This window comes from Heptranchias perlo, chromosome 34 (genome assembly GCF_035084215.1).
Source record: "Heptranchias perlo isolate sHepPer1 chromosome 34, sHepPer1.hap1, whole genome shotgun sequence".
Classification (NCBI taxonomy): Eukaryota; Metazoa; Chordata; class Chondrichthyes; order Hexanchiformes; family Hexanchidae; genus Heptranchias; species Heptranchias perlo.
In genome coordinates, this window is record NC_090358.1 from 28,257,086 (window position 1) to 28,283,552 (window position 26,467).

The 26,467-nt window shown below is 45.6% G+C and overlaps 1 protein-coding gene across 1 annotated transcript in view; it reads right to left on the reverse strand.

The window, feature by feature from the left end:
- Window positions 1–26,467, reverse strand: part of adamts17 (ADAM metallopeptidase with thrombospondin type 1 motif, 17) — a 547,852-nt gene that overhangs the window by 270,973 nt on the left and 250,412 nt on the right. The window contains exons 9-10 of the mRNA XM_067971641.1: window positions 13,821–13,961; window positions 438–588 (exon numbers count right to left, since the gene is read on the reverse strand). Coding sequence (XP_067827742.1) covers window positions 438–588; window positions 13,821–13,961 — 292 coding nt within the window. The remainder of the gene's footprint in view (window positions 1–437; window positions 589–13,820; window positions 13,962–26,467) is intronic.

Here is a 26,467-nt window from a genome sequence, read left to right on the forward strand (position 1 = left end):
CCTATCTGCACAACATCTAACCCCTCTCACCCCTTTCTGGGCTTTTGTGTAGCCCCAACACTTCCTTTGTCCCACCAGAGTCTTCAGCCACCTCAACCCCATTCTGGAATTTCCCCACAAACTCTTCACCTGTCTCTCCATCTTTAAAAACCTCAGAACCCGCCTTTCAACCAGTCTTTCCATCAGCTCTCCTAACTTTCCCACCTTGATTAGGTGATTGTTCACTCCCCCCACCTTGCCCGCTGTAACCCTCCCTGGGATGTACAATATAAATGCAAGTTGTTGCTTTCGTAAAAACAAAATTAAAAAAACACTTCATCTGTTTGCCCTGTTGTTTATTCCCCTTGTATATTCTTCCCTCTGCTCACTCTTTCTATTATAAAATCCCAATCAATCACAATTATGTTACTATTAAGATGAGTGCTGTGTAAAATTACCTCCATATCTTTGCAAAAAGTTGCGTTGGTTCCAAAAAGAATCTGGCACTGTTCATCGGCACTATAGTGCATGCCCGGCAGTTTGGGTGGGAGTCGCATTGCATAGTGACTTCTCGGGTCAGTCTCCAGGAGGCAGGCACTGACCTTCGACCTGTTAATGACAACACAGACAAAAGTCTTAATTATCTTTAGCCCTACAAAGTGTGTTAATCGAAAAGCTAACAATTCCCACTACAATCAGAAAAACAACTCTTTAAATATTCAGCTCACATACATGATTGAACGATAAAAAGAAATTCATACAAACATATTTTTTCCAAAATGAGATGTCATGTTCTTAACCTATCTAGTTCATTTATCCCTTGCCATAAATCAGATAGCTGTTACCCCAAATCGAAACCTTAATATCACATCTCATACAAAGTCTGTATCTGTTTTGTAGAACTTAAAAAGTCTTAACATTTAAATGCATGTTTCATTAAATATTCAATGTTGGATACACCTGATACTGAGATATGTAATGATTCATTAAAAGAATTTCTATTTTCCCTAACATGCTATCCTTACTTCAGAGGAGAATTTTATGGGGACAGAGCTGGCATGTTCCATGATACAATTTACAAATGATATTCAATAATGTATCATCTACAGACTGGGTACATTTTAATGTCCTATTCTAATTAGCAATTTTTAGAGCAGATTATCTCATCTGCTTCACCAGTTGTGCCGATGTGGTTTGAGCGAGTGGGGATCAGGAAAACGGGCACGTGGGCCTTAGGCCTATATCTCACCCGACTCCTACACTCTGTGAGTTTCCAGGCACAGAATCTGTCCGGTGCATGGAGGGTTCACACATTGCCAACAGGAGCCGCGTCAAGGAAAAGTGGAGGGAAAGTTGAATAAGGCCTATTATTGGGTAGCGCGATCTGCTATTAACCCGCGCCCGATGGCCCCTACGCAGGCAGAACGTGAACTTCGAGCTGCCTGCTAATTAGCATGATGGCTCTGTGCAGCCAGTGCTACCCGCGCTGCTGAGAGGCTGCACGGAGAATGAGGAAGCCCAAAATGGGGCGTGCTCAGCGCACGTCATCAGCAGCCTGCACCTCTTAGCGGTGCAGGTGCACATTTTAAATGGGACATGCACAGTCCGCTGGGAGGAGGGAGAGATGGCTGGAAGGATGGTGGGGCCGGCGCAAGGGAGGGCCCCCGCTTCTCCGATGATGCACTGGAGGCCTTGGTGGAGGGGGTGGATGAAAGGAGGGCCAACAAGTACCTGCAGGGTGGCAGGAGACCCTCCAGACTGCAGCTCCGCAGGCATTGGGAGGCTGTGGCCCAGGAAGTGAACACAAGGAGCATTGCACCACGCAGTTCAATGATTTGACACGAGTGGTCGAGGTGAGTGAATGCAAGTATCAAATGGCACATCCTACCAACTGCACCACTGCTCCACACATCACACCCACCCCGTCACCCACCCACCAACAAACACTGCCCATCCATACGCAATGCTGCACTCGGCATGCTGCATCTCACCCTCACATAGTACCACACTTGCAGGCCACACAACCACCACTCACAGGTCACACACACTGGCAGCTATTCTACCATGACAGGCACATCACCCACACACCTTGCAGGATACTCTCTGACACACTGTCCTCTATGGCGCATAATAGCCGGTAGCAGTAGAGACCTGAGGGAGGACGGGCACGCCTATACGTCCTCAGCCCCTTGGAGGAGACTGCTTCGGATCATTGGGCGGGCTTTCGCTGCAGCCATGACCACATACTGTGCTGGAGGCCCCGATGAAGGGGGTCTCTGCATATCTAATGCTCCTTCTCGTTTCCCACATCACCCTCCACCCATAATCTTTTCTGACTCACATGCTGCAGATGCTGTCAGGACACACCTCTTACTTGCTCCTCTCCCCACTCCACAACTCAACCTGTTTCCCTTTGACATTGCAGATACCCAGGAACACCCGGCTGCACCATCCGACGAAGAGCAGGACACTGAAGGCACACCGTTACTCGATCTGACACTCACATCCACCAGCTCATTAACTGACGCTGCGCGTCCTTTAGGTTAGAGTAGCAATCGGCACGTGGTGAGACACCGAGCACAAGTGCGCAGGAGCCGGGGCGGGGGAAACGGATACCACAGGTGTCAGCTTGCCGGAGGGCGAGGTCGCTCACTGGTTCTGCTGCAGAGGAGTCAGATGAGGACTTCAACGGGCCAGGCTACAGAAGACAGCTGATGGGCGTACACCACTAAATGCTTGGGGCACTGGAAAACCTGCCAGAAAGCCTGCGCACAATGAGAAGGGGCATGGAGGAGTCCAGCTCCTACTTGGAACAGAGCTTTGAGCAGAGCTTGGAGCCCATCCTTTCCAACATGGAACGGGTGGTCACCTCCATCAGCACACCTGTGGAACCCACCATGATGCAACGTCTGATGGCCGATGTCACGGCTTCCATTGCAGCACAAACAGATGTGATCAAAAGTCTGCAAGCTACGGTTGCTGCTCAGACTGCTGCTATTGTGGCTCTGGGGACCACTGTGGAACGGGGCTTCCAGGGCATCCCAGCACTCCAGCAATCCGTTCTCCAGCTGATCACCAGGGCTGCTGAGACGATGCCCCAGGAGAGTGGCAGTGCCGCCATGGCAGTCGGACCTGCTGTCCTTTCTCAGGACGACAGCCTTCCTGCTCCCACCCCTGCAGTCTGAAGACGGGCCCTCCAGGCCCAGAGCTGCTCGAGGTCGTCCTCCAAGGCCATCTGCACACTCCTTCATTGAAGGCCAACAGCCTCCCACCACTCATGCTCCAGCCACTGGGGAAGCACCACTTGGGAGCACTAGGAGAGGTAAAGGCACACGGACAACAGGCACTAAGGGAATGCACAAGGGTGAATAGTTCTGTTCTGTTTCCATAATTTTATTTGTTAATTGATAAATGTGACATTGAATTTGCATTTGGTGGTGGTTTTTATTTGTGCGATGAGCTGAGGGGGAAATCAATTTGTAATCAGATGGAGGGCGATTTGATGGTCTTGTGGGAATGGACTGGTGGGGAGTGTAAGACTGTTGGTGAGTTGGGGGATGTAGTTCACATTATTGATAGTGGGGACGGATCAGGCGAGCACGCAGAGCCCTTGCAGACAAGGCGAGTGTTCCCTGTTGCCCCCTTGCTTCTTCCTCGACTCCTCCCTCTCTTCCTCCTCAGCCTCCTCCTCCTCCACCACCTCTGGCTCAGGATCTTATCCGATCATTGGTGGCAAGGGCTGGTCCCTCATGATGGCGAGGTTGTGCAGCATGCAGCATATCACCACGACTCTTCCCACTCCCTCAGGAGTACTGCAGGGCTCCTCCAGAATGGTCAAGGCAGTGGAAGCATTGTTTCAGGAGGCCTATGATGTGCTCTATGCCATTGCGTGTGACAGCATGGCTCTCATTGTAGACCTGCTCTGCATGTGTGCATGGGTTCCTGACCGGTGTCATGAGCCACAGCGTGAGGGCATAGCCCTTGTCGCCCAGTAGCCAGCCTTTGACTTTTCGAGCCAGGTGAAAGATAGCTGGCACATTGGACTGCCGCACAACGAAGGCGTCGTGACTGCTCCCAGGGTAGCGGGCATCGATCTCCATGATCCAGTGCGTGTGGTCGCACACCAGCTGCACGTTGAGGGAGTGGAAGCCCTTTCGGTTGACGAAGACGGCCGAATTGATGTGTGGGGCACGCAGGGCAATGTGCGTGCAGTCAATGGCACCCTGCACCATGGGGAAGCCAGCAATGTGGGCGAACCCCCGTGCTCACTCTTTCTGCTTGTCTCTGTCAAGAGGGAAGGTGATGAACCTGTTCCTCATCTGGTTCAGTGCGTCTGTGACCTCCCTTATGCAGCAGTGCACTGCATACTGTGAGATGTTGCACATGTCACCAGCAGAGGCCGGAATTGCTCCTGAGCCGTAGAAGTTCAGCACCACGGTGACCTTCACACCACAGGCAATGCTGTGCTCACCCTGCTCTGAGGCTGCAGTTGTGGCTGCACCAGTGGACAGATCTCCGTGACGGTTTCCTTGGTGAACCTCAGCCATTGCTTCTCGTTCATGTTGAGGTAAGAGAATTGGTCACGGAGGCCCTCATTGGATACTGCCTCCTGCTCAGTGGTTGCGCCTCCTCCTCGTCCCTCTCTTCACAGCTTCACCTGCTGGGCGTGTCCTCTCTGCACGCTCCCAGTCGTGCTCAATGCCCAGCGGGAGCCCTAGCAGATCACCCATGGTTGGCAGGAATGTTGTTCAACCAGGGTTGTAACTTTCCGAACCGTAAGGCAGTACCTGCCAAACCACTCTCAAATGTACTCCAGGAACTCTCAGTAAATATAGGGAGCTTCAAAAAACACTTCCTATTTCACCAGCATCCAGAAGCAATAGTCCAGCAACTAACCTGCAACACCTGCATGGACCTTTGAATAGCACTGGTGGGGGGGTCTTCCATGTTCAGGTGTGCGGGGTTAAGACTGTGCGTTGAGTTGAGCGTTAGACACCATTTTGGAACTTATCACTTTAAATCAGCGTTGCACACTGCTTGTACGCATTTTCTCCCTACTTTACATGCTGCCGGTGTTTGGTATTTGCGCTGCGCTAATACCTATACCAAGATGGCATCTTGGCACTTCGGGAGGCCGGGTAGCGCCGAAACAATGGGCGCTACACGGCCCAATTTCTAGCCCAGTGTGTAAAGCTTTAGTGCTGTGAGCTCATTTTGACCGAGCTTAAGGAACGATCCATGTGCAAGGGAGCTCTTAAAGAGACACAAGATTGTAATACTGTGGTGTTTTAATAATAGTCTTTTTTTTGGCCCCTTTAGCACTTTTTGGAACTTTTTTTTATTTCTTCATAGCGAAAAACATTTTTAAGCCATCTCTGCCGCTCCGCGCGCTCTCTGCCGCAAAGAGACATATGGGCAGGCAGTCACCAGCTGGGTTTGGTGAGTAAGTCCAGCCAGCAAGGGGAGACTTGCCCATCACAAACCAGAGCTGATCACGCTAACCAGGAAAACTTGAATGGGCTCACTAATAGGGATAGTGTGGTCTGTTTTTTTTTTAAAGTTATTTTTCTTGTTCTTGAGGAAGGTTCCATAATTAGTTGCACTGCGATGAGATGTGATTCCACCTGGCATTCTGTATATTCGCTTACCCTCTGTAAAATAAAGCAGCTGAACAATTCCTATCCGGCCTCCGCTCAGTAAGTCAGTAAGTGTTTTAGTCCAACTTCAGCAAGATTGAAGATGTGCATGAGGACACGTGTGGAAGATACAATATCCAGTTCAGATCACAAGAAAGTCCTGTTATTATACCCTGGGTTGCGCTATCCTATGGTTCAATATTAGGCAGCACGGGCACACTCCTGAACACAAGATGCTCAGACTGCCTATGGGCTATGGGAGTGGCCAACACCACTGTACCCAAGACGATATCCGAGGCAGACCTGAGACCTGTAACAATGCCCATGTGCTTTTCAGCTCAGGAGTTTATTTACTGCATTATTCTTATTTGATTGCGACCTGCCACATAAACTGTTTTCTATTACTGCATGAGCCGAGAAGTCACTTAAAATGGAAAATTAAAATCAAACATTAAGCATCAGGAATCCAGCCCAGTGTACATTTCTGTGAGTCTATTATAGAAATTGTACCATCCCCAGCCATACTGAAGATCACAGGTAACGCAGTAAGCAATTGGAAAACTTTTAGGAGAATATGGGGCAACTATGAGTTTGCATCATGTCTCAGTAAGCACTGAAAGATATCAGAACTGCTACACTAAGTACCAGTATGGGTAAGGAGGCACTGGATGAAGATAAGACTGACGTAGGTTGTTCTTAGCAAGATGGAAACATTTTGTGTTGGAACCTATGAATGTTAGATTTCTAACACCCCATACCATGATTCTGATGAAACAATGGAGTTGTTTGTGGAGAGTCAGCACACTTTAGTTAGAACAACAACAAATTGCATTTACATAGTGCCTTTAACATAATAAAACATGCCAAGGCCCTTCACAGGAGCGTTATCAAACAAAGTTGGACACCGAGCCACATAAGGAGGTATTGGGACAGGTAACCAAAAGCTTGGTCCAAGAGGTAGGTTTTAAGGAGCGTCTTAAAGGAGGAGAAAGAGGTAGAGAGGCAGAGAGGTTTAGGGTGGGAATTCCAGAGCTTAGGGCCTAGGCAGTTGAAGGCACGGCCGCCATTGGTGGAGCAATAAAAATCGGAGATGCACAAGAGGCCAGAATTGGAGGAGCGCTGAGATCGCGGAGGGTTGTAGGGCTGGAGGAGGTGACTGAGATAGGGAGGGGTGAGGCCAGGGAGGGATTTGAAAACAAGGATGAGAATTTTAAAATCGAGGCATTGCTGGACCGGGAGCCAATGTAGGTCAGCGAACACAGGAGTGATGCAAGAACGGGATTTGGTGCGAGTTAGGATACGGGCAACAGGGTTTTGGATTTACCAGAACAGGTAACTGTGGGCCAATAGAAACATTTCTAACAGTTATTGGGACACAGGACAGCTGTAGCGGATTTTTATAAGAACCAAAACTGACATCAAAATTTGCATCAACTTATCGAAAGCTGGCGAATCAAAAGCAAAGCAGCTGAAAAAAAAGTAAGTGCCCAGCAAGAAATCCAATATTTAGCAACGAGAAAGAGAATTCCAAAACAAGATTCAAGAAATTTTGGATAGCTCCTGAAATTGAATGCAAATACCATGGAAACTGTCATGTCAGAAAGGGGGAGGGCTGGCCTGCTGGGGGTTGGAAGTGTATTTTGTGTAGAAAACAGAACTATTTTGCAACTAGATCAGAAATCGGAATGAAGCCAAACGGCGGCTACAGACTGTAGGCGAACCTGCCGGTGACTCGAGCAATGATCTCACGCTCTTGCTTGAAGTTGTTGGATCTGTAGAAGACTAATTATGTGCTAACCAATTCCAGGGTAAATTTGCTGATTTAGCATCCCCAGCGTGGAGCATCACACAATGGGACTGCTAATTGCAATATTGACCGCTGAGGTTAGAATGGCCAATTTACAGACACCTGATTTACCACCCTGTTAATTTTTCTTTATAGATGATGTTTTGGTTCAACTAAAACATCATGCTTATAAAATCAAAACTATTTACTGTTGTGGCTGCAAAGATTGGATTTGACATACAAACAATGAGGGACAGGAAAAGACCTACTGGTTCATCCAGCCTGTCCCGTACAGCTATGATGCCTCATGCATCCCGATACACACACTCCCCACCCACCAGGAGCCAAGTAATCTCCTGGGAAAGGCAAAAAAACAGATAAAAACCCAGGCCAATTAGGGAGAAAAAAATCTGGAAAATTCCTCTCTGACCTCCTCCCCCACCATAGGCGATCAAATCTAGTCCAGGAGATCACTCTGGCCCTGATCAGCATTACAAGGTACCTACCTACCTCTTGTACGAGATGCGTTGTACAAGAGAAAGAATCAAGTCTGCTGACTATCTTTTCTCTAACGTTTGGGAGATACAGATGGTTACACATACCTTTCAGGATCTCTCTAGTACATTAAGAATTTTAGAGAAGACTTCACTTGGCCATGAATGCAGCCCCCGTGCACAAGGAATCGTGCCAAGACACTGACCTCACTGGATATTGAAAGGGCAGCTAATTACTATTTCTTACAGCCCTCTCAGCGGGTTGCACATGATATGTGGGGAGAGTGCCAAAGCCATGAGCATGATTACTAGTGTCAGGAGCTTATAAACGGCTGCTGCTGTTTTGAAGACAATGTTCCTTTTATTGTTGGTGGAGGGAAAGAATAACATTGTGGTGAATGGAGCGATGGGCTGCAGATTCACCAGACTAGATGCCAATACAGAAAATTACCTGGCAGTTTTTTATACTATATTAAGGGAGAGAGGTGCGGTAGGCACTAAAAGGCGACTGTCGGGCCCCAAAGAAAAGGCAACATTGTTAAAAGGGACGAAAAGGCAGGAGAGGTAATGAGACAGAGAGAGAATAGTAAAATATTTTTGTACTGATCACAATGCGAGGAGGGTACAGAACAAAGAAAGAAAGAAGGAAATGAATACAGCGCCTTCACAACCTCAGGATGTCCCAAAGCGCTTTACAGCCAATTAAGAATTTCTGAAGTGTGGTCACTGTTGTAATGTAGGAAATACAGCAGCCAAAAATGCACACAGCAAGCTCCCACAAACAGCAATGTGATAATGACCTGTGAAGCATTATTGGAAAAAAATTTGCTTGACGCAAAAAGAAAGAACCCTAACATATAAAGTTACTGACTGCAAGAACTGTTAGCTTCTTACTGATAAACCAGTTACTGTAACAGCATCATGAGGTCACCATCAGAGGAAACGGTGGAGCCTAGGATTAGCTGAAACAAAGGTGGAATGGAACATGGAAGACAGATGGCTCCTACCACACTTACGGTCCGGGCTATGAGTAAGAGTCATGGTTTACAACCACAAACAAGCTTAGCGAATCACCAAAAACTGTGCATGTGAACAAGGATTTAGGATTGGAGGGGAAGGCGACTGTGCCAGCGTTCATGCCCTGAGCATGCAGTAAAAAGTGAATATAAAGAGGCTGTTTGGCCCTCCTCGGGGCTGCAGTTCATGGTGAGAAACTATCACCTAAAAGGATAGAAGACGTCCAGAATCAAACCACTCGATTTCGGCAGGTCTGATCAACCCTCCGTCTTGAGTGCTGAAACTTTCCATATAAAGGTTGTATTATGATTAACGATTTGTTGACCAAAATCACACGTTAATAAAATCATTGCTAAAGTTTACCAAGAGAATTGGCTTGTGTCTATGACTGATAGTTTCTCTGTGTCTGACCCTAAAAAGACTAAAGAGAAAAATTGTACACCAGATAATCTGTTTTAGTGATAATGGTTGAGGGATAAATATCGTCCAGAGCACCGGGGAGAACTCCACTGCTTTTCTTCGAAATAGTGCCGTGTCTGAGGCCACCTGAGAGGGCAGATGGGGCCTCGGTTTATCGTCTCATTAGAAAGAGGGCTCCTCCGACAGTGCAGCACTCCCTCAGTACTGCACTGGAGTGTAGTAACAGAATTGGAAACATGAGTTGAAGAAAAAGTGTAAGATAATTGGAATAAGAGAGGGAAAGGCCTGGTTATACCAGGACATTGAGTGGCAGATTAAATTTCCAAAATATAGGACTTACGGAAAGGATGAGCACAAGAATGCAGGTGGAGGAGTAACAATATCGATAAACGAGGAATCTGATCCATGGAATGAAATTAGTGCCTCAGCAATGAGTGCTTTGTGTAGTCAAAGATAGTAATTGAAACAAGATCATTTTTAATAATTGGCATCGCCGCCTGCACAGGAGGAGGGGGCAGACAGGGAAATATTCTTACAGATCAGGACCTGCAAAAAGACCAGAGCATCAATCTGGGGGATTTCAATTACTCAAGTACTGACTGGGAAAGCAGCAGTGGACAAACTAAAAACAGAGTGTATGGTTCCAGTGGTTTTCTACATTAACTAGTATCAATGGTGTAGAATTGCATCTTTATTCTGCTTGTTGAACATCCAAACAGCCAGAGGCGATTCTGGATCTAATCTTTAGTAATGACCAAGGTACATCAAGTTACATCAAAACTACAAGAAAGAAGTTGAAGGGCTTCCAGGATCCAGTGTTCCTAATATCACTGGAACTGGAATGATCATGAGGGATTGGAACATGGACAGGGACCCAAAAATTGGACTTTAAAAGATTGAAGAACAAGAAATGAGTTTAAATTATTAATCGGAGTATAAGAATGGTTTGGAAATCTACAGTGGAAAAGGGACTATTTAAAGAAATGTTAGCAAGGCTAGAATTTAAGTTCATTTTCGACAAACTAAAACAGAAGAAAGAGGAACAGAGGCTTATATGGTTCAATAGGGATGTCGAGGGTGCTATCGGGGAAAAGTAGAAAGCTTTAAAAACATACAAGGGATGTGGTAGGTAGGAGACTGGGTAAACAGAGAAATAAGCAAAAGCAGGTTAGAAAATAGTAATATGACAAGCCAAGAAAAACAATAAAAATTATGCTAACATCTCAAAGAACATCAAAGTTTTTTTCCAAATGTCTGTGGTAAACAACAGGTGAAAATGATGGTCCATTTAAAAAATGATAGTTAAGAAAAATAGTGGCATTGATTTTACTCGGGAAGAGGAAGGGAAGTTAACTTAGTTTTGCCTACATAGCAGTAACTACACTTAGAATGTCCTGAGGATTTGAAAAGTGCTATATAATGCAACATTTCTCTCTTTGTTCGGGTTCAGAGAAGGAACTAGATATTATGCCGATAACAATTGATATATAGCTATAATAAAAGTTAAATACACAAATCAACTGGTCCCAGGCAACTCGCAGCCAAGAGTTTTAAGAGCGATGGTGACTGAAACTAATGAAGCTTTAACTAAAATTTTTGTAAGTTCAATAAATTCAGGATGAGATCCCTGAGCATTGAAAGTGACTAACAGGAAAAGATCACGAGATATTCTTGGAAACTATAGACTGATAACATCAGTTGTAGGGAAGGTTTCTAAAATGGTGAAAAATATAATGGGTGGACACTTGTAAAAAAATACAATTCATTAAAGAGTCAGCATGGATTCAGGAAAGAGATGTTATGCTTAATTAATCTGTGAAGTTCCACAAAGACATTACTGACAAAACGGATAGAGGAAATGCAGTTCACGTGGATTTTCGATAAAGCTTTGCTTTAGCGATTAATGGCTCCGTGTAAGGCATGTGTGTTAATGGAATAGTGTGCTGATCGGGGAAGAGATCCATGCGTTAAAGTGGGTAAATCAATGAAACTGTCAACATTGTGCTTATCTGCTGTAAAAGAGGCAAATCTGGATAAATGCAGCTATCCCACACTCCCATCATTCAACAGGAGTGTGGGTCAGAGAGAGAGCAACACCACTAAAGAGCTCCCTTCCAGCAAGGCCTTCCAGTTCGAGTGAAGGATCATTGATTTCCTCTATTAACTACTGCATTGTACCACAAGGATACAGCATAATTCAAACATAGTTGTGACACTGCAGTCTAAGACATTGGTCAGATCCCACTCAGAATACTGTGTGCTGTTCTCGTCACCTTATCCTAGGAACAGTGATAGGGACAATGGAATAAAGGTGATTCAGAGAATCAGGAATTTTATTAATGAGGAAAGGTTGTAGAAGCTGGCCTTGTTTTCTTCGAAGTGACCAAATTGAATTTTTCAAGACTATGAAGAGAATTGAAAAAATTGAGCCGAGTAGATTACCCATTACAGTGACGGGTACAAATGCCAGAGGACACAGGTCAAAAATTAGGAAATTAGGAGCAAGATCGAAGTCAGATCAAACATTTGCACCCAAAGGGCAACAGAATTATGGGATAATTTGCAGGGAAGACCATCAAAGTGGGCAGTATAAATAGATTTAAGAGAAAATTAGGTCCATTTCTGGACAGAGAAGGGTTTGAGGGATGTCATGGGAAGATAGATGGGTGGAATTGATCTATCAAAGAGGGATGGGCTTTTGGACAGAATGTGGTTTCCCTGTCCCTGTAAGTTCTTCTATCCTCTTTAAAATGCACACAGAGCAAGTTTAACAGAAAAGGTCAAGACTGAACAAAATTCAGTGCGTTAACAGCTATTGTGAAGCCACTGGGCGAAATGGGCGAAATGTAGTTAAAACCAAATAGAGCTGTAGGAGAGTGAGGGTACTCCCAGTCGGAACTGAAGAGGGGGACAGAAGGACCTGCTAAAAATGGTCACTGGGCAGGTTTTCCAAATCAGTGAGTATTTGGTATTAGCGTGTTGGAAAATTCGCTTTGAAACTTTGCTGTGTAGAAAACTAAAAGTTAATTTTTTGCGAGAAAGTAGATCTTGGAGCACAGTTCTACATATTACTGAAGATACCTAGAACCTGCAATTCCATGGTGAAGCCATCATCTCCAATTGCTCTTCCGTTGTCCAAGTGATATTCCGAGGCTTCTGTTGCAGATTTGGTGGGTGTGGTGCATGTTTATGAATCTGTGCTCAGGGCGGGAGGCCAAGTGTGGATGGTTCGAGAGAGGCAGGACAACCTGTGCTGATATTATGGCCGTGTTTTTCTTAAAATGGATCCTCCCCAAATTCTTGACTGTGCCAATGTGGCATCAGTTATTTACTGCTAATTACCGTCATGTGTTAAAAAAGGTCAATCAAAAGAAAAAAAAAAATTGGTTCCTTCCCCAACTCCAATGTGCCACACTCCCCCCATCCTCTCCTGCTCGGAGAGGTTTCCCCCATATCATTGCTTCTCTTTGTACTCGCCAAACTGAAGAAGGATTTTGCTGTGTAAAGATGCAACTCTGCCTTAGTCTGTGCATGACTCTTATTAATGAGTACATGATCAAGGAGTAATTTGATATTAAACTGTGCTCAGCCAACACCACTAAAAACATACTTCTCTCTTTCATGATAACACAAATGAATTTTAGTGGCACAATGCTGAGATTACATTCTACACAGTGGAATGAAGTGTCCACAATCTCTGATTTATATATGATGTGGAGATGCCGGTGATGGACTGGGGTTGACAATTGTAAACAATTTTACAACACCAAGTTATAGTCCAGCAATTTTATTTTAAATTCACAAGCTTTCGGAGGCTTCCTCCTTCCTCAGGTGAACGATCGTTCACCTGAGGAAGGAGGAAGCCTCCGAAAGCTTGTGAATTTAAAATAAAATTGCTGGACTATAACTTGGTGTTGTAAAATTGTTTACAACTGATTTATATAGACATTGACATTTGTACTGAGTTTATTTATAGTCTCATTCTGATTAAAAGGTAAGATATAAGGGTGATTTTAGCAGTCTCACTGTACTCACAAGGAATATAGCAACCGGAGAAGGCCATTCAACCCTTCGAGCCTGCTACACCATTCAATTAGATCATGGCTGATCTGCACCTCAACTCCATTTACCCGCCTTTGCTCCATATTCTGTGATACTCTTACCTGACAAAAATCTATCGATCTCAGCTTGGAGCATCAGTTGGACGGAGAGCTACCGTACTGCAGTGCCGATTCTCCGACCTGCACTCCCATTGTGCGCGGCTCCCCCCCACCCCCGGTAATACGGGGTCAGCGAACTTACCTGGTAGTGCGCAGCTGGGATTTAAGTTTCTTAGCTGTTCTACTACAACTGAAGACGACTCCGGGGAGGTTGTGACGTTATTAGGTTTGCTATGGCAGTGCAGACCAGTCTGTATTTAGTGCTGGCTTATTCTAGGAAATATTCTGCTGTGAAAAAGTTGCCATTTAAAAGAGGGGTAAGTCTTACCTCAGGAAATTCTCTAGGTCGTCATGGCTACAGGCAGACCAGGACAGATCACTTGGATTCTTTCCCTTGACCCATTCACCAGACATGATGTGGAAATGTTCTGCACAGGATGAATGATCGTCATCGTGGCTCATCCCCATGCTGTCCGAGAGAGAGAGGCAGAGGGGGAGAGAGGGAGAAAGAGAAGGAGACAGTAAGTAAGGGAGCAAAACTCGCATCAGCTTGTCCAAATCTCATGACTGACAGGTGTGTGCCACATAACTATCTGCCATTAGTTTTTCTGCAATCTACCATTAGAAAGTCTAAACTGTAATTAGTACCTGATTTACTACAGCACAGCTGTAATGTGCTAGCCAATAAATCTGGGAAACATCTGCTTTAAATTACAATATGTAACAGAAACACAATCTTATCTGCGACTCAGATCGCCACATGAATGCGTGTGTGCTGAGTAGCTCTCGCTGCGATTATGGCATTCTATTTCATTTCTGACATCAATAGCTCCCTTCGCTCCAATGACATAGACACACTTGGAGAGATTGGAGACAGATGATGTGTTGGTTTCCCCACCTCAGGGGCTGGATGTTTCATCTCTGGTCAACGCCCAGCCCAGCGGTTCAGCTGAGGACTGGTGAGATTCATTCCACAGGGTAACTGGAGCAGATCTGCTGCAGGGAGCAAGGAGCCAGCAGTGTGCAGGAAGGAAGTTAACCAGCACAATGAAGCGTAGCATTCTCTCCTCCACTCCCTGCCTTAAATGAAGCATTTAATGATAGTTCGGGGAGCAACGTGGACACTGACTGATAGAACTCACCCATACTGAAGCAAGGAAATGTTTCTTTAAAAAAGAAGCAAAAAAATAAATGAGATGCGGTGAGACGTGTCCATGATTGGGCATGGATTTTTTCCTATGTTTACCTTATAACTTGTGTTAATTAAATCTTTTTGCCTTGATACACAATTTTTGACCAAATCAACCAGAAAATGGGGAAGAAACCAACCCTGCAAGGACCCCACCGGAAGTTTTCCATTCTCCAATGTGGGGAGCCATGAGTGATTGTCTGCCCGCTCACTGATGCCAAGATGGCTCGTCCAGAGGAGTTCATAGGCTGCCCCCCCCAGGATTTCCATTCTTTACGGCCGCAAAAGGCTTCAGCTAAACTCACGCCCACTGAGAGCTGGTGTGTGTCCCGCTGAGGGCCCATGAAAGGCCCCCCGAGACCTCAACGGCCAAAGACAATCGATCCCACAGCGAATCAATTACCAATAAGAAAGTGCCTCGCAGCTCCCCAAGGAGCTGAAGATTGAGAAAAACTCACACTCCACTGAATCCTTCCTTGACCTTCTCTCCACAGTCACAGGAACGTGGAGCCACTCCAGTATTCCAGATGATATGACCATGCTGTCCCGGCAATTTGGGCACAGGATCTGCATCTGTACCTGCAGGTGGTGGGATTATAGAAGGGTATGCTGATAGGATTAGATGAAGTAGGGAGGGAGGAGGCTTGTGTGAAGCATAACCGCTGGCATAGACCAGGTGGGCCGAATGGCCTGTTTCTGTGCTGTAGACGCAACGTAACTCGATGAGTTCCCCTCTGAGTCACCTTCAGTGATGGAGCAGGGACTCTGCGAGTCCTTGATATCCTCTCCCTTTCCCCAGTTACACTTTCCCACGGCCTCCACAGGCAAGGTGGAATGAGACACTGCATTCTCCATGGCAAAAATTAATCCCATCAAAGGATTGACTAACATCACATGGAAATCACACCATGCAAAATAATCGTTCTCTCCCTGTCACCGTCTCCCCACTGCCTGCCTGAGATAAAGCACCTAATGGGACTTTATCTATCAGACTGGCCAATGGCGGGCAAATCTCAGCCTTACTGAAGCAAACATTTTAATTTAAAAATAAAAACAAACAAAAATATGACTGAGATTACCAGAAGTTACTTTACCTCGGAGTCTTACAACCAAAGAAAGCAGATTTTCATCACATTACAAGGGAACAGATTCATGTTCAAGTGCCAGTATTTCAATGCACTATGCATGCAGATCCTTCTGAGGCTAGGCTTAAATTTGAAATTTCCTAAGCAGGAAGTCACACGCTCAAATATCTGATATTTCAAGCAAGTCTGACAACATGTGAGTGTTAACACTTAATCCAGGCCGACACCTCAGTGCAGTACTGAGAACTGAGGGACTGCTGCATTGTCAGAGGTGTCGTCCTTCAGATGAGACATTAATCGAGGTTCCATCTGCCTGTTCCAGGAGACATACATCCCATGGTAATATTTCAAGAAGAGGGAGCTTTCCCAGTGGTCTAGCAAGTCCCGTTACTATTACCACCAAAAGCAAATTAAATGGTCATTTGTCTCACAGCTGTTTGGGATGCCATGTTTCCCTACAAACATTACATTGAAGCATTTCATTGTATGTAAGGCAGCATGAGATGTGTCTGAGACATCAGTAGGCCCTGTATAAATACAGGTCTTAGTTTTATATGGAGTGCAACCACACTTTTTTGTCTATGTAGAAAATGCTCCTAACAGACAAATCTTCTAAAGACAGGATTCACAGATTTTTTTTTCCTGAGTCAGTCATATTTCCAAACTACGAATCCCACCTAATCAAAGCATTAGATAACGGGATGGAACATCGTGAACAATACTGAAGAAAAATTCTTATTGTATAAGAACACAGCAACGGGAGTGGGCCATTCAGCCCCACGGGCCTGTACTGCCATTCAATCAGATCATGGCTGATCAGTATCCGAACTCCATTCACATGCCTTGGCTCCATATCCCTTAATAACCATGCCTAAAAAAAATCTATTAATCTCAGATCTAAAATTATTAATTGAGCTAGCATCTACTGCCTTTTGTGGGGGAGAGTTCCACACTTCCACCACCCTTTGTGTGAAGAAATGTTTCCTAACTTCTCTCCTGAATGGCCTGGCTCTGATTTTAAGGTTATGTCCCCTTGTCCTAGACTCCCCCACCAGCAGAAAAAGTTTCTCTCTATCCACCCTATCAATTCCTCTCAAAATCCTTAAAACCTCAATCAAATCACCTTCTTTATTCCGGGGAATACAAGCCTAGTTTATGTAATCACTCCTCATAATCTAACCATTGGAGCCCTGGTATATCCACACAACTAACAATCTAGCAATTTAATTATAAGTATCACAGGAACACTGTGATCTGCAGTAGATCATGTCTGCATAAATCGAACTATTAAATAATACAAAGGGTTTCAAACTGTAAGTTTAAGCAAACTCTTCTTTACCATGAATGGCAGATGAGAAATCCTTTATTTGAATGAATACAAATAGGTAAGCTATGTTTTGTGCCTGCAGCACTTCCTGTCAACTTTTGCCATTATAAATTCCCATGTCCACTTTTATAATGAATCTGCCTCTGGAAACTGCTGACGCTGTAATGACAGCCTCCCACCAGTGGAGGAGCTACAGTGCCACCACTGGCCACAGATTGCAATTACAGCGCGAGAAATTTCCATTATAAAAGTGGACATGGGAATTTATACTGGAAATATAAAATACGGACACAGGGACCAAACAGTTGTAACAGGTAAAGATATATGTACTCGTTAAATGTGAAGCAGGGGATTTTATGAGCCTGTGCTACTGGCGAGGAACCTCGCTGATCGGTAGCACATAGAATCATAGAGACTTTACGGCACAGAAGGAGGCCATTCGGTCCACCGTGTCCACGCCGGCCGAAAATGAGCCACTCGGCTTAATCCCACTTTCCAGCACTTGGTCCATAGCCCTGTAGGTCTCGGCACTTCAAGTGCTCATCCAAGTACTTTTTAAATGAGTTGAGGGTTTCTGCCTCTACCACCCTTTCAGGCAGTGAGTTCCAGACTCTCACCACCCTCTGGGTGAAAATTTTTCCCTCAACTCCCCTCTAGTCCTTCTACCAATCACTTTAAATCTATGCCCCCTGGTTATTGACCTCTCTGCTAAGGAAAAAAGGTCCTTCCTATCCACTCTATCTCGGCCCCTCATAATTTTATACACCTCAATTAAATCATCACTCAGCCTCATCTGTTCCAAAGAAAACAACCCCAGCCTATCCAATCTTTCCTCATAGCTAAAATTATCCCGCCCTGGCAACATCCTCGTAAATCTCCTCTGTGCCCTCTCCAATGAATTTTTCCTGCAATGTGGTGACCAGAACTGTACACAGTACTCAAGCTGTGGGCCAACTAGTGTTTTATACAGTTCCAGCATAAAATCCCTGCTCTTATATTCTATGCCTTGGCTAATAAAGGAAAGCATTCCATATGCCTTTGTAACCACTTTATCTACCTGTCTGGCTACCTTCAGGGAGCTGTGGACATACACTCACTTCCTCTACACCTTTCAGTATCCTCCTATTTATTGTGTATTCCCTTGCCTAGTTTGCCCTCCCCAAATCCATTACCTCACATTTCTCTGGATTAAATTCCATTTGCCACTTTTCTGCCCACCTGACCAACCCATTTATATCTTCCTGCAGTCCACAGCTTTCCTCCTCACGGCCAATTTTTGTATCATCTGCAAGCTTCTTAATCATGCGCCCCACATTTAAGTCCAAATCATTAATATATACCACAAAAAGCAAGGGACCTCGTACTGAGCCTTGCGGAACCCCACTGGAAACAGCCTTCCACTCACAGAAACACCCATCGACCATTACCCTTTGCCTCCTGCCACTGAGCCAATTTTGAACCCAACTTGCCACTTTCCCGTGGATCCCATGGGCTTGTACTTTTTTGACCAGTTTGCTATGTGGGACCTTGATAAATTCCACGTAGACTACATCAAATGCACTACCCTCATCGACCCTCCTTGTTAACTCCTCAAAAAATTCAATCGAGTTACTCAGACACGATCTTCTCTTAACAAATCCATGCTGACTGTCCTTGATTACTCTGTGCCTTTCTAAGTGACGGTTTATCCTGTCCCTCAGAATTGATTCCAATAATTTGCCCACCACCGAGGTTAGGCTAACTGGCCTGTAATTACTCGGTCTATTCCTTGCTGCCTTTTTAAACGACGGTACAACATTAGCAGTCCTCCAATCCTTCGGCACCACGCCTGTATCCAATGAGGATTGGAAAATGATGGTCAGAGCCTCCACAATTTCCTCCCTTGCTTCTTTAAACAGCCTGGGATACATTTCAATCGGCCCTGGTGATTTATCTACTTTCAAAGATGCTAATCCCTTTAATACTTCCTCTCTCACTATATTAATCCCATCCAATATTTCACACTCCTCCTCCTTACTACAATGTCTGCATCGTCACTCTCTGTTGTGAAGACAAACACAAAGTATTCATTAAGAACTATACCAACATCTTCCGCCTAACACATAGGTTATCTTTTTGGTCTCTAATAGGCCCTACTCTTTCCTTAGTTATCCTCTTGCTCGTAATGTATTTATAAAACATCTTTGGGTTTTCCTTGATTTTACTTGCCAATATTTTTTCATGCCCTCTCTTTGCTTTCCTTATTTCCTTTTTAATTTCACCCTTGCTTTTTTTAAACTTTCTGTAGTATTAAGTTCTCGGTATCTGACATAAGCTTTCCTTTTCTGCCCTATCTTACCCTGTACGCTCCTTGAATTCCAGGGGGCTCTAGATTTGGCAGCCCCACCCTTTTTCTTTGTGGGAACATGTTTACTCTGCACCCCTTGAATCTCCCCCTTGAATGCTTCCCACTGCTCTGATATTGATTTACCTTCAAGTAGCTGTTTTCAGTCCATTTTTGCAAAATCACTTCTCAGCTTAGTAAAATTGGCCTTTCCCCATTTGAGAACTTTAACTCCTGTTCTATCTTTAACCTTTTCCATAACTATGCTAAAACTAACTGAATTATGATCACTACCACCAAAATGCTCTCCCCACTGATACTCCTTCCAACTGCACAGCTTCGTTTCCTAAAACTAAATCCAGAATTGCCCCCTCTCTTGTTGGGCTTGCTACGTACTGGCTAAAAAAGTTCTCCTGAATGCAATTTCAGTATTTTGTGCCCTCGATGCCCTTCACACAGTTCAGATCCCAGTTAATATTAGGATAGTTGACCTGTTAGACATTCAGGTATGCACAGTCTACGATTTCCAACGTAGGATATCTGTTCATACTGGTCTAATTATCCCCTGGCCACTGACCCCACTTCACCTGAAGATTATAATTTATGCTCAATCCCTGTGTGCTAGGCTATGGGAGATTGGCTAATATGTTTATTATAACCCAGGCCCTTTCATCAACTATTGACAACGTCACGACAACAAAAACGAGTTGCATTTTCATAGCGCCTTTAACATCCCAAGGTGCTTCACAGGAGCGATTATCAAACAAAGTTTGACACCGAGCCACATAAGCAGATATTAGGACAGGTGACCAAAAGCTTGGTCAAAGAGGTAGGTTTTAAGGAGCGTCTTAAAGGAGTAGAGAGAAGTAAAGAGGCGAAGAGGTTTAATGAGGGAATTCCAGAGCTTAAGGCCTAGGCATCTGAAGGCATGGCTGCCCTTGGTGGAGCGATTAAAATTGGGGATGCGCAAAAGGCAAGAATTGGAGGAGGGCAGAGATTTCGGAGAGTTGGAGGGCTGGAGGGGGTTACAGAGATAGGGAGGGGCGAGGCCATGGAGGGATTTGAAAACAAGGATGAAAATTTTAAAATCGAGGCATTCCCGGACCGGGAGCCAATGTAGGTCAGCAAACACAAGGGTGATGGCAGAACGGGATTTGGTGCGAGTTGGTATACGGCCAGCAGAGTTTTTAATGAGCTCAAGTTTATGGAGGGTGGAAGATGGGAGGCTGGCCAGGAGAGCATTGGAATAGTCCAGTCTAGAGGTAACAAAGGCATGGCTGATTTCAGCAGCAGATGAGCTGAGGCAGGGGCGGAGATGGGTGATGGTACAGAGGTGGAAGTAGGCGGTTTTGGTGATGGAGCGGATATGTGGTCAGAAGCTCATCTCAGGGTCAAATAGGATGCCAAGGTTGCGAACAATCTGGTTCAGCCTCAGACAGTGGCCTGGGAGAGGAATGGTGTCGGTGGCGAGGGAAAAGAGTTTGTGGTGGGGACCAAAGGCAATGGTTTCGGTCTTCCCAATATTTAGTTGGAGGAAATGTTTAGTCGGTTACTGGCATGGGATTCGGTGAAACATGTAAATGCTACAGATTGGCGTTCCTGATACAGAGCCTCACTTGATGGAGGACAGAATGGACAATTAGGTGCCTAGTTCAGCCTGCCTGATCCCCAGCCTTCCATAATCTCTAGTTGGTAAAATGAACAAAATTGAAAGGTGTAAATCAGATGCAATTATCTCCATGCCTGATGTCTGATATATCCTCCCAGCGAGCAGCAGTCTCTGCCAGGAAAGATAACCTGTAAAGTTTACTCCAGTAAATCAGTGCATTTTTGAATTGAAACTTTAAGTAGAAATTGAAATTTGTAGGTTCTTTTGTAAGTAAAAACTTAAATAAAACAGCACAAATTAGAGCTTTAATAGTGTTGGTCAAAGGAGGTCTATAAAAGATATTTTGTACAAAATTTCCCATTGTCATGATATCATGAAGTTCAGTAGAGTGATGTTAAGAATGAGGACACAAGGGGCACCCCTATAGAATAATGAGCTGGAGGCAGCAAGCAACACTGCACGGAAAATGTTAAGTGAAATAATCGGGTATATTCACCAATTCCGAACTCCCAGCAAGGAGTTGTCCGTGAAGGGAACACAGGTCGGAAGTCGGGTTACGATAATGAATTTATCATAGAATCATAGAAAGGTTAGAGCACGGAAGGAGGCCATTCGGACTATCGAGTCCGTGCCAGCTCTGTGCAAAAGCAATCCAGCTAGTCCCACTCCCCTACCCTATCCCCATAGCCCTGCAATTTTTTCCTTTCAAATACTTATCCAGTTCCCTTTTGAAGGCCATGATGGTGGTGAGTGTCTGGAACGAGCTGCCAGAGGCAGTAGTAGAGGCGGGTACAATTTTGTCTTATAAAAAGCATTTGGACAGTTACATGGGTAAGATGGGTATAGAGGGATATGGGCCAAGTGCAGGCAATTGGGACTAGCTTAGTGGTATAAACTGGGCGACATGGACATGTTGGGCCGAAGGGCCTGTTTCCATGTTGTAAGATTCTATGATTCTATGATTGAATCTGCCTCCACCACCCCCTCGGGCAGTGCATTCCAGATCCTAACCACTCACGGTGTAAAAAAGATTTTCCTCATGTCACCTTTGGTTCTTTTGCCAATCACCTTAAATCTATGTCCTCTGGTCCTTGACCCTTCTGCCAATGGGAACAGTTTCTCTCTATCTACTTTGTCTAGACCCTTCATGATTTTGAATACCTCTATCAAATCTCCTCACAACCTTCTCTGTTCTAAGGAGAACAACCCCAGCTTCTCCAGTCTATCCACGTAACTAAATTCCCTAATCCCTGGAATCATTCTAGTAAATCTCTTCTGCACCTCCTCTCAGGCCCTCACATCTTTCCTAAAGTGCGGTGCCCAGAACTGGACACAATACTCCAGTTGTGGCTGAACCAGTGTTTTATAAAGGTTCATCATGAGTTCCATACTTTTGTACTCTAAGCCCAGGATCTTGTATGTCTTTTTAACCACTTTCTCAACCTGCTCTGCCACCTTCAATGATTTGTGCACATATACCCTCAGATCTCTCTGTTCCTGTAACCCTGTTAGAATTATGCACTCTAGTTTCTTCTGCCTCTCTTCATTCTTCCGACCGAAATGTATTCGCATTTTTCTGGGTTAAATTTCATCTGCCACGTATCCGCCCATGCCACCAGCCTGTCTATATCCTCTTGAAGTCTATCACTATCCTCCTTACTGTTTACTACCCTTCCAAGTTTTGTATCATCTGCAAATTTTGAAATTGTGCCCTGTACACCCAAGTTCAAGTCATTAATATATATCAAGAAATGTAAGGAGTCGCACAACACCAGGTTATAGTCCAACAGCTTTATTTGAAATCACAAGTTTTCGGAGCTTTGCTCCTTCATCAGGTGAGTGAAGGGTTCCATAAAGGCACTGCATATATAGTCAGAGAACAATGCCTGGTGATTACAGATAATCTTTCCAACTGCCCGTTATCAGACCTCGGCAGAGAGATAATCACAGCAATCAAAGGAGTGGATGGTGTTCAGACAGGTTAGTCAAGGAAACATTACATCCAAGAATACTGAATACACAAGCGGTCAGATCACAAAGACAGAGAGAGAGAGAGAGAGAGATCCGAAAGGCAGAGAGAGAGAGAGAATGACCAGTTGTATTAAAAACAGATAACTTTTTTTCGCTGGTGGGGTTACATGTAGCGTGACATGAACCCAAGATCCCGGTTGAGGCTGTCCTCATGGGTGCGGAACTTGGCTATCAATTTCTGCTCGACGATTTTGCGTTGTCGTGTGACTCGGCCAACGTTGTCTACCTCATACGTTGCAGGAAAGGATGCCCCGGAGCATGGTACATTGGCGAGGCCACGCAGACACTGCGACAACAGATGAACGGACACTGCACAACAATCGCCGGACAGGAGGGTTCCCTCCCGGTCGGGGAACACTTCAGCAGTCAAGGACATTCAGCCGCCGATCTTCGGGTAAGCGTTCTCCAAGGCGGCCTTCGAGACACACGACAACGCAAAATCGTCGAGCAGAAATTGATAGCCAAGTTCCGCACCCATGAGGACGGCCTCAACCGGGATCTTGGGTTCATGTCACGCTACATGTAACCCCACCAGCGAAAAAAAGTTATCTGTTTTTAATACAACCGGTCATTCTCTCTCTCTCTCTGCCTTTCGGATCTCTCTCTCTCTCTCTCTCTCTGTCTTTGTGATCTGACCGCTTGTGTATTCAGTATTCTGGGATGTAATGTTCCCCTGTCTGAACACCATCCACTCCTTTGATTGCTGTGATTATCTCTCTGCCGAGGTCTGATAACGGGCAGTTGGAAAGGTTATCTGTAATCACCAGGCATTGTTCTCTGACTATATATGCTGGGAATCTTACAACACCAGGTTATAGTCCAACAAATTTATTTTAAAATCACAAGCTTTCGGAGATTATCTCCTTCGTCAGATGAATGCTGTGCCTTTATGGAACCCTTCACTCACCTGACGAAGGAGAAAAGCTCCGAAAACTTGTGATTTCAAATAAAGCTGTTGGACTATAACCTGGTGTTGTACGACTCATTACATTTGTCCACCCCAGTCCATCAACGGCATCTCCACATCATGGCTACTATTGACACCACAAACTGCCGGCTCACAGTGGAGAGGATCTCCAAGAAGATCGCGCATATCGACACAGACATCAAGTTTCTACAGAGCTGCAAGAAAGCAGACAAGATCCCGAAAGGATTACAGATCACGAACCCACTCAAGTCGACATACAACTCAGACTATGCTGAGAGACTCTGCCGTCGTACCTCTCGCACACTCCGCAACATCTCATACACCAACTCTACAGCAGACACCGCAACCTCGAAACCAAGATAGAGTCCATACTCTCAACCTGTACTCAGGACACAGCAGACCAGCTACGTTATACCGTCAAACAGACGAAGCAACGGAACTACGCTGCCTACATGAAAACCATGAGTAGGAAGCTTGAGAAACTCGGCATCACCACCAGCATCAATCAAGCCTCCCCCGGTACCACGGTTGCAACCACGGGGAAGTCCATCGTCAATTTGTCCGACCACACCCATCAACCAGACAAAATCAAAGTTCTCAGCCGAGGGCTCAATTTCTGCCCCACCACCAAAATGGACCCCACTAGTCTCGCGGCGGACACAGAGGAATTCATCAGGAGAATGAGGCTCCGGGAATTCTTCCACAAATCCCAAGATTTCAGCAGCGAACCCAATGAGACAATCAACGATCCGGAACAGCAGACAGAGGGATCCGCGGTACAGCAACCAAAGAAGAAAGGGCCAAATTGGACTCCTCCAGAGGGTCACTGCCCTAAGCTTGACATGTATGCTCAAGCTGTCAGGAGATGCGTCAATGCCAGATTCATCAGGCGCACTCAGAAGACAGTCCAGAATGTCACCCGGGCACAACACAACGCCATCGACGCTCTCAAGACCAACCGCAACATCGTGATCAAACCAGCGGACAAAGGAGGAGCCATCGTCATACAGAACAGAACGGACTATTGCAAAGAAGCTTACCGACAACTGGACAACCAGGAACACTACAGACGGTTACCCGCAGATCCGACCAAAGAACACACCCACCAGCTCAACAAACTGATCAAGACCTTCGATCCAGACCTTCAAAGCATCCTACACACTCTCATCCCACGTACTCCCTGCGTGGGAGACTTCTACTGCCTCCCAAAGATGCACAAAGCCAACACACCCGGACGTCCTATTGCATCAGGCAACGGAACCCTGTGTGAGAACCTCTCTGGATACGTCGAGGGCATCCTGAAACCCATCGTACAGGGAACCCCCAGCTTCTGTCGCGACACTACAGACTTCCTACAAAAACTCAGCACCCACGGACCAGTTGAACCGGGAACACTTCTCACCACGATGGACGTCTCGGCACTCTACACCAGTATCCCCCATGATGACGGCATCACTACAACAGCATCAGTACTCAACACCAACAACAGCCAATCTCCAGACGCCTTCCTACAACTCATCCGCTTCATCCTGGATCACAATGTCTTCACCTTCGATAACCAGTTCTTTACCCAAACACACGGAACAGCCATGGGGACCAAATTTGCACCCCAATACGCCAACATTTTCATGCACAAGTTCGAGCACAACTTCGTCACTGCACAGGACCTCCAACCAACACTATACACCAGATACATCGAAGACATTTTCTTCCTGTGGACCCACGGCGAAGAATCACTGAAGAGACTACACGATAACATCAACAAGTTCCATCCCACCATCAAGCTCACCATGGATTACTCCTCAGAATCGGTTTCTTTCTTGGACACACGAATCTCCATCAAAGACGGGCACCTCAGCACCTCACTCTACCGCAAGCCTACGACAAACCTCACGATGCTCCACTTTTCCAGCTTCCACCCTAACCACGTCAAAGAGGCCATCCCCTATGGACAGGCCCTGCGAATACACAGGATCTGCTCAGACAAGGAGGAACGCGATGGACACCTACAGACGCTGAAAGACGCCCTCGTAAGAACGGGATATGACGCTCGACTTGTCGATCGACAGTTCCGACAGGCCACAGCGAAAAATCGCATAGACCTCCTCAGAAGACAAACACAGGACACAACCAACAGAGTACCCTTTGTCGTCCAGTACTTCCCCGGAGCGGAGAAACTACGCCATGTTCTCCGCAGCCTTCAACATGTCATCGATGATGACGAATATCTCGCTAAGGCCAACCCCACGTCTCCACTACTCGCCTTCAAACAGCCACCCAACCTCAAACAGACCATCGTTCGCAGCAAATTACCCAGCTTTCAGGAGAACAGCGTCCACGACACCACACAACCCTGCCACGGCAACCTCTGCAAGACATGCCAGATCATCGACACAGATACCACCATCACACAAGAGGACACCACCCACCAGGTGCATGGTTCATACTCCTGTGACTCGGCCAACGTTGTCTACCTCATACGT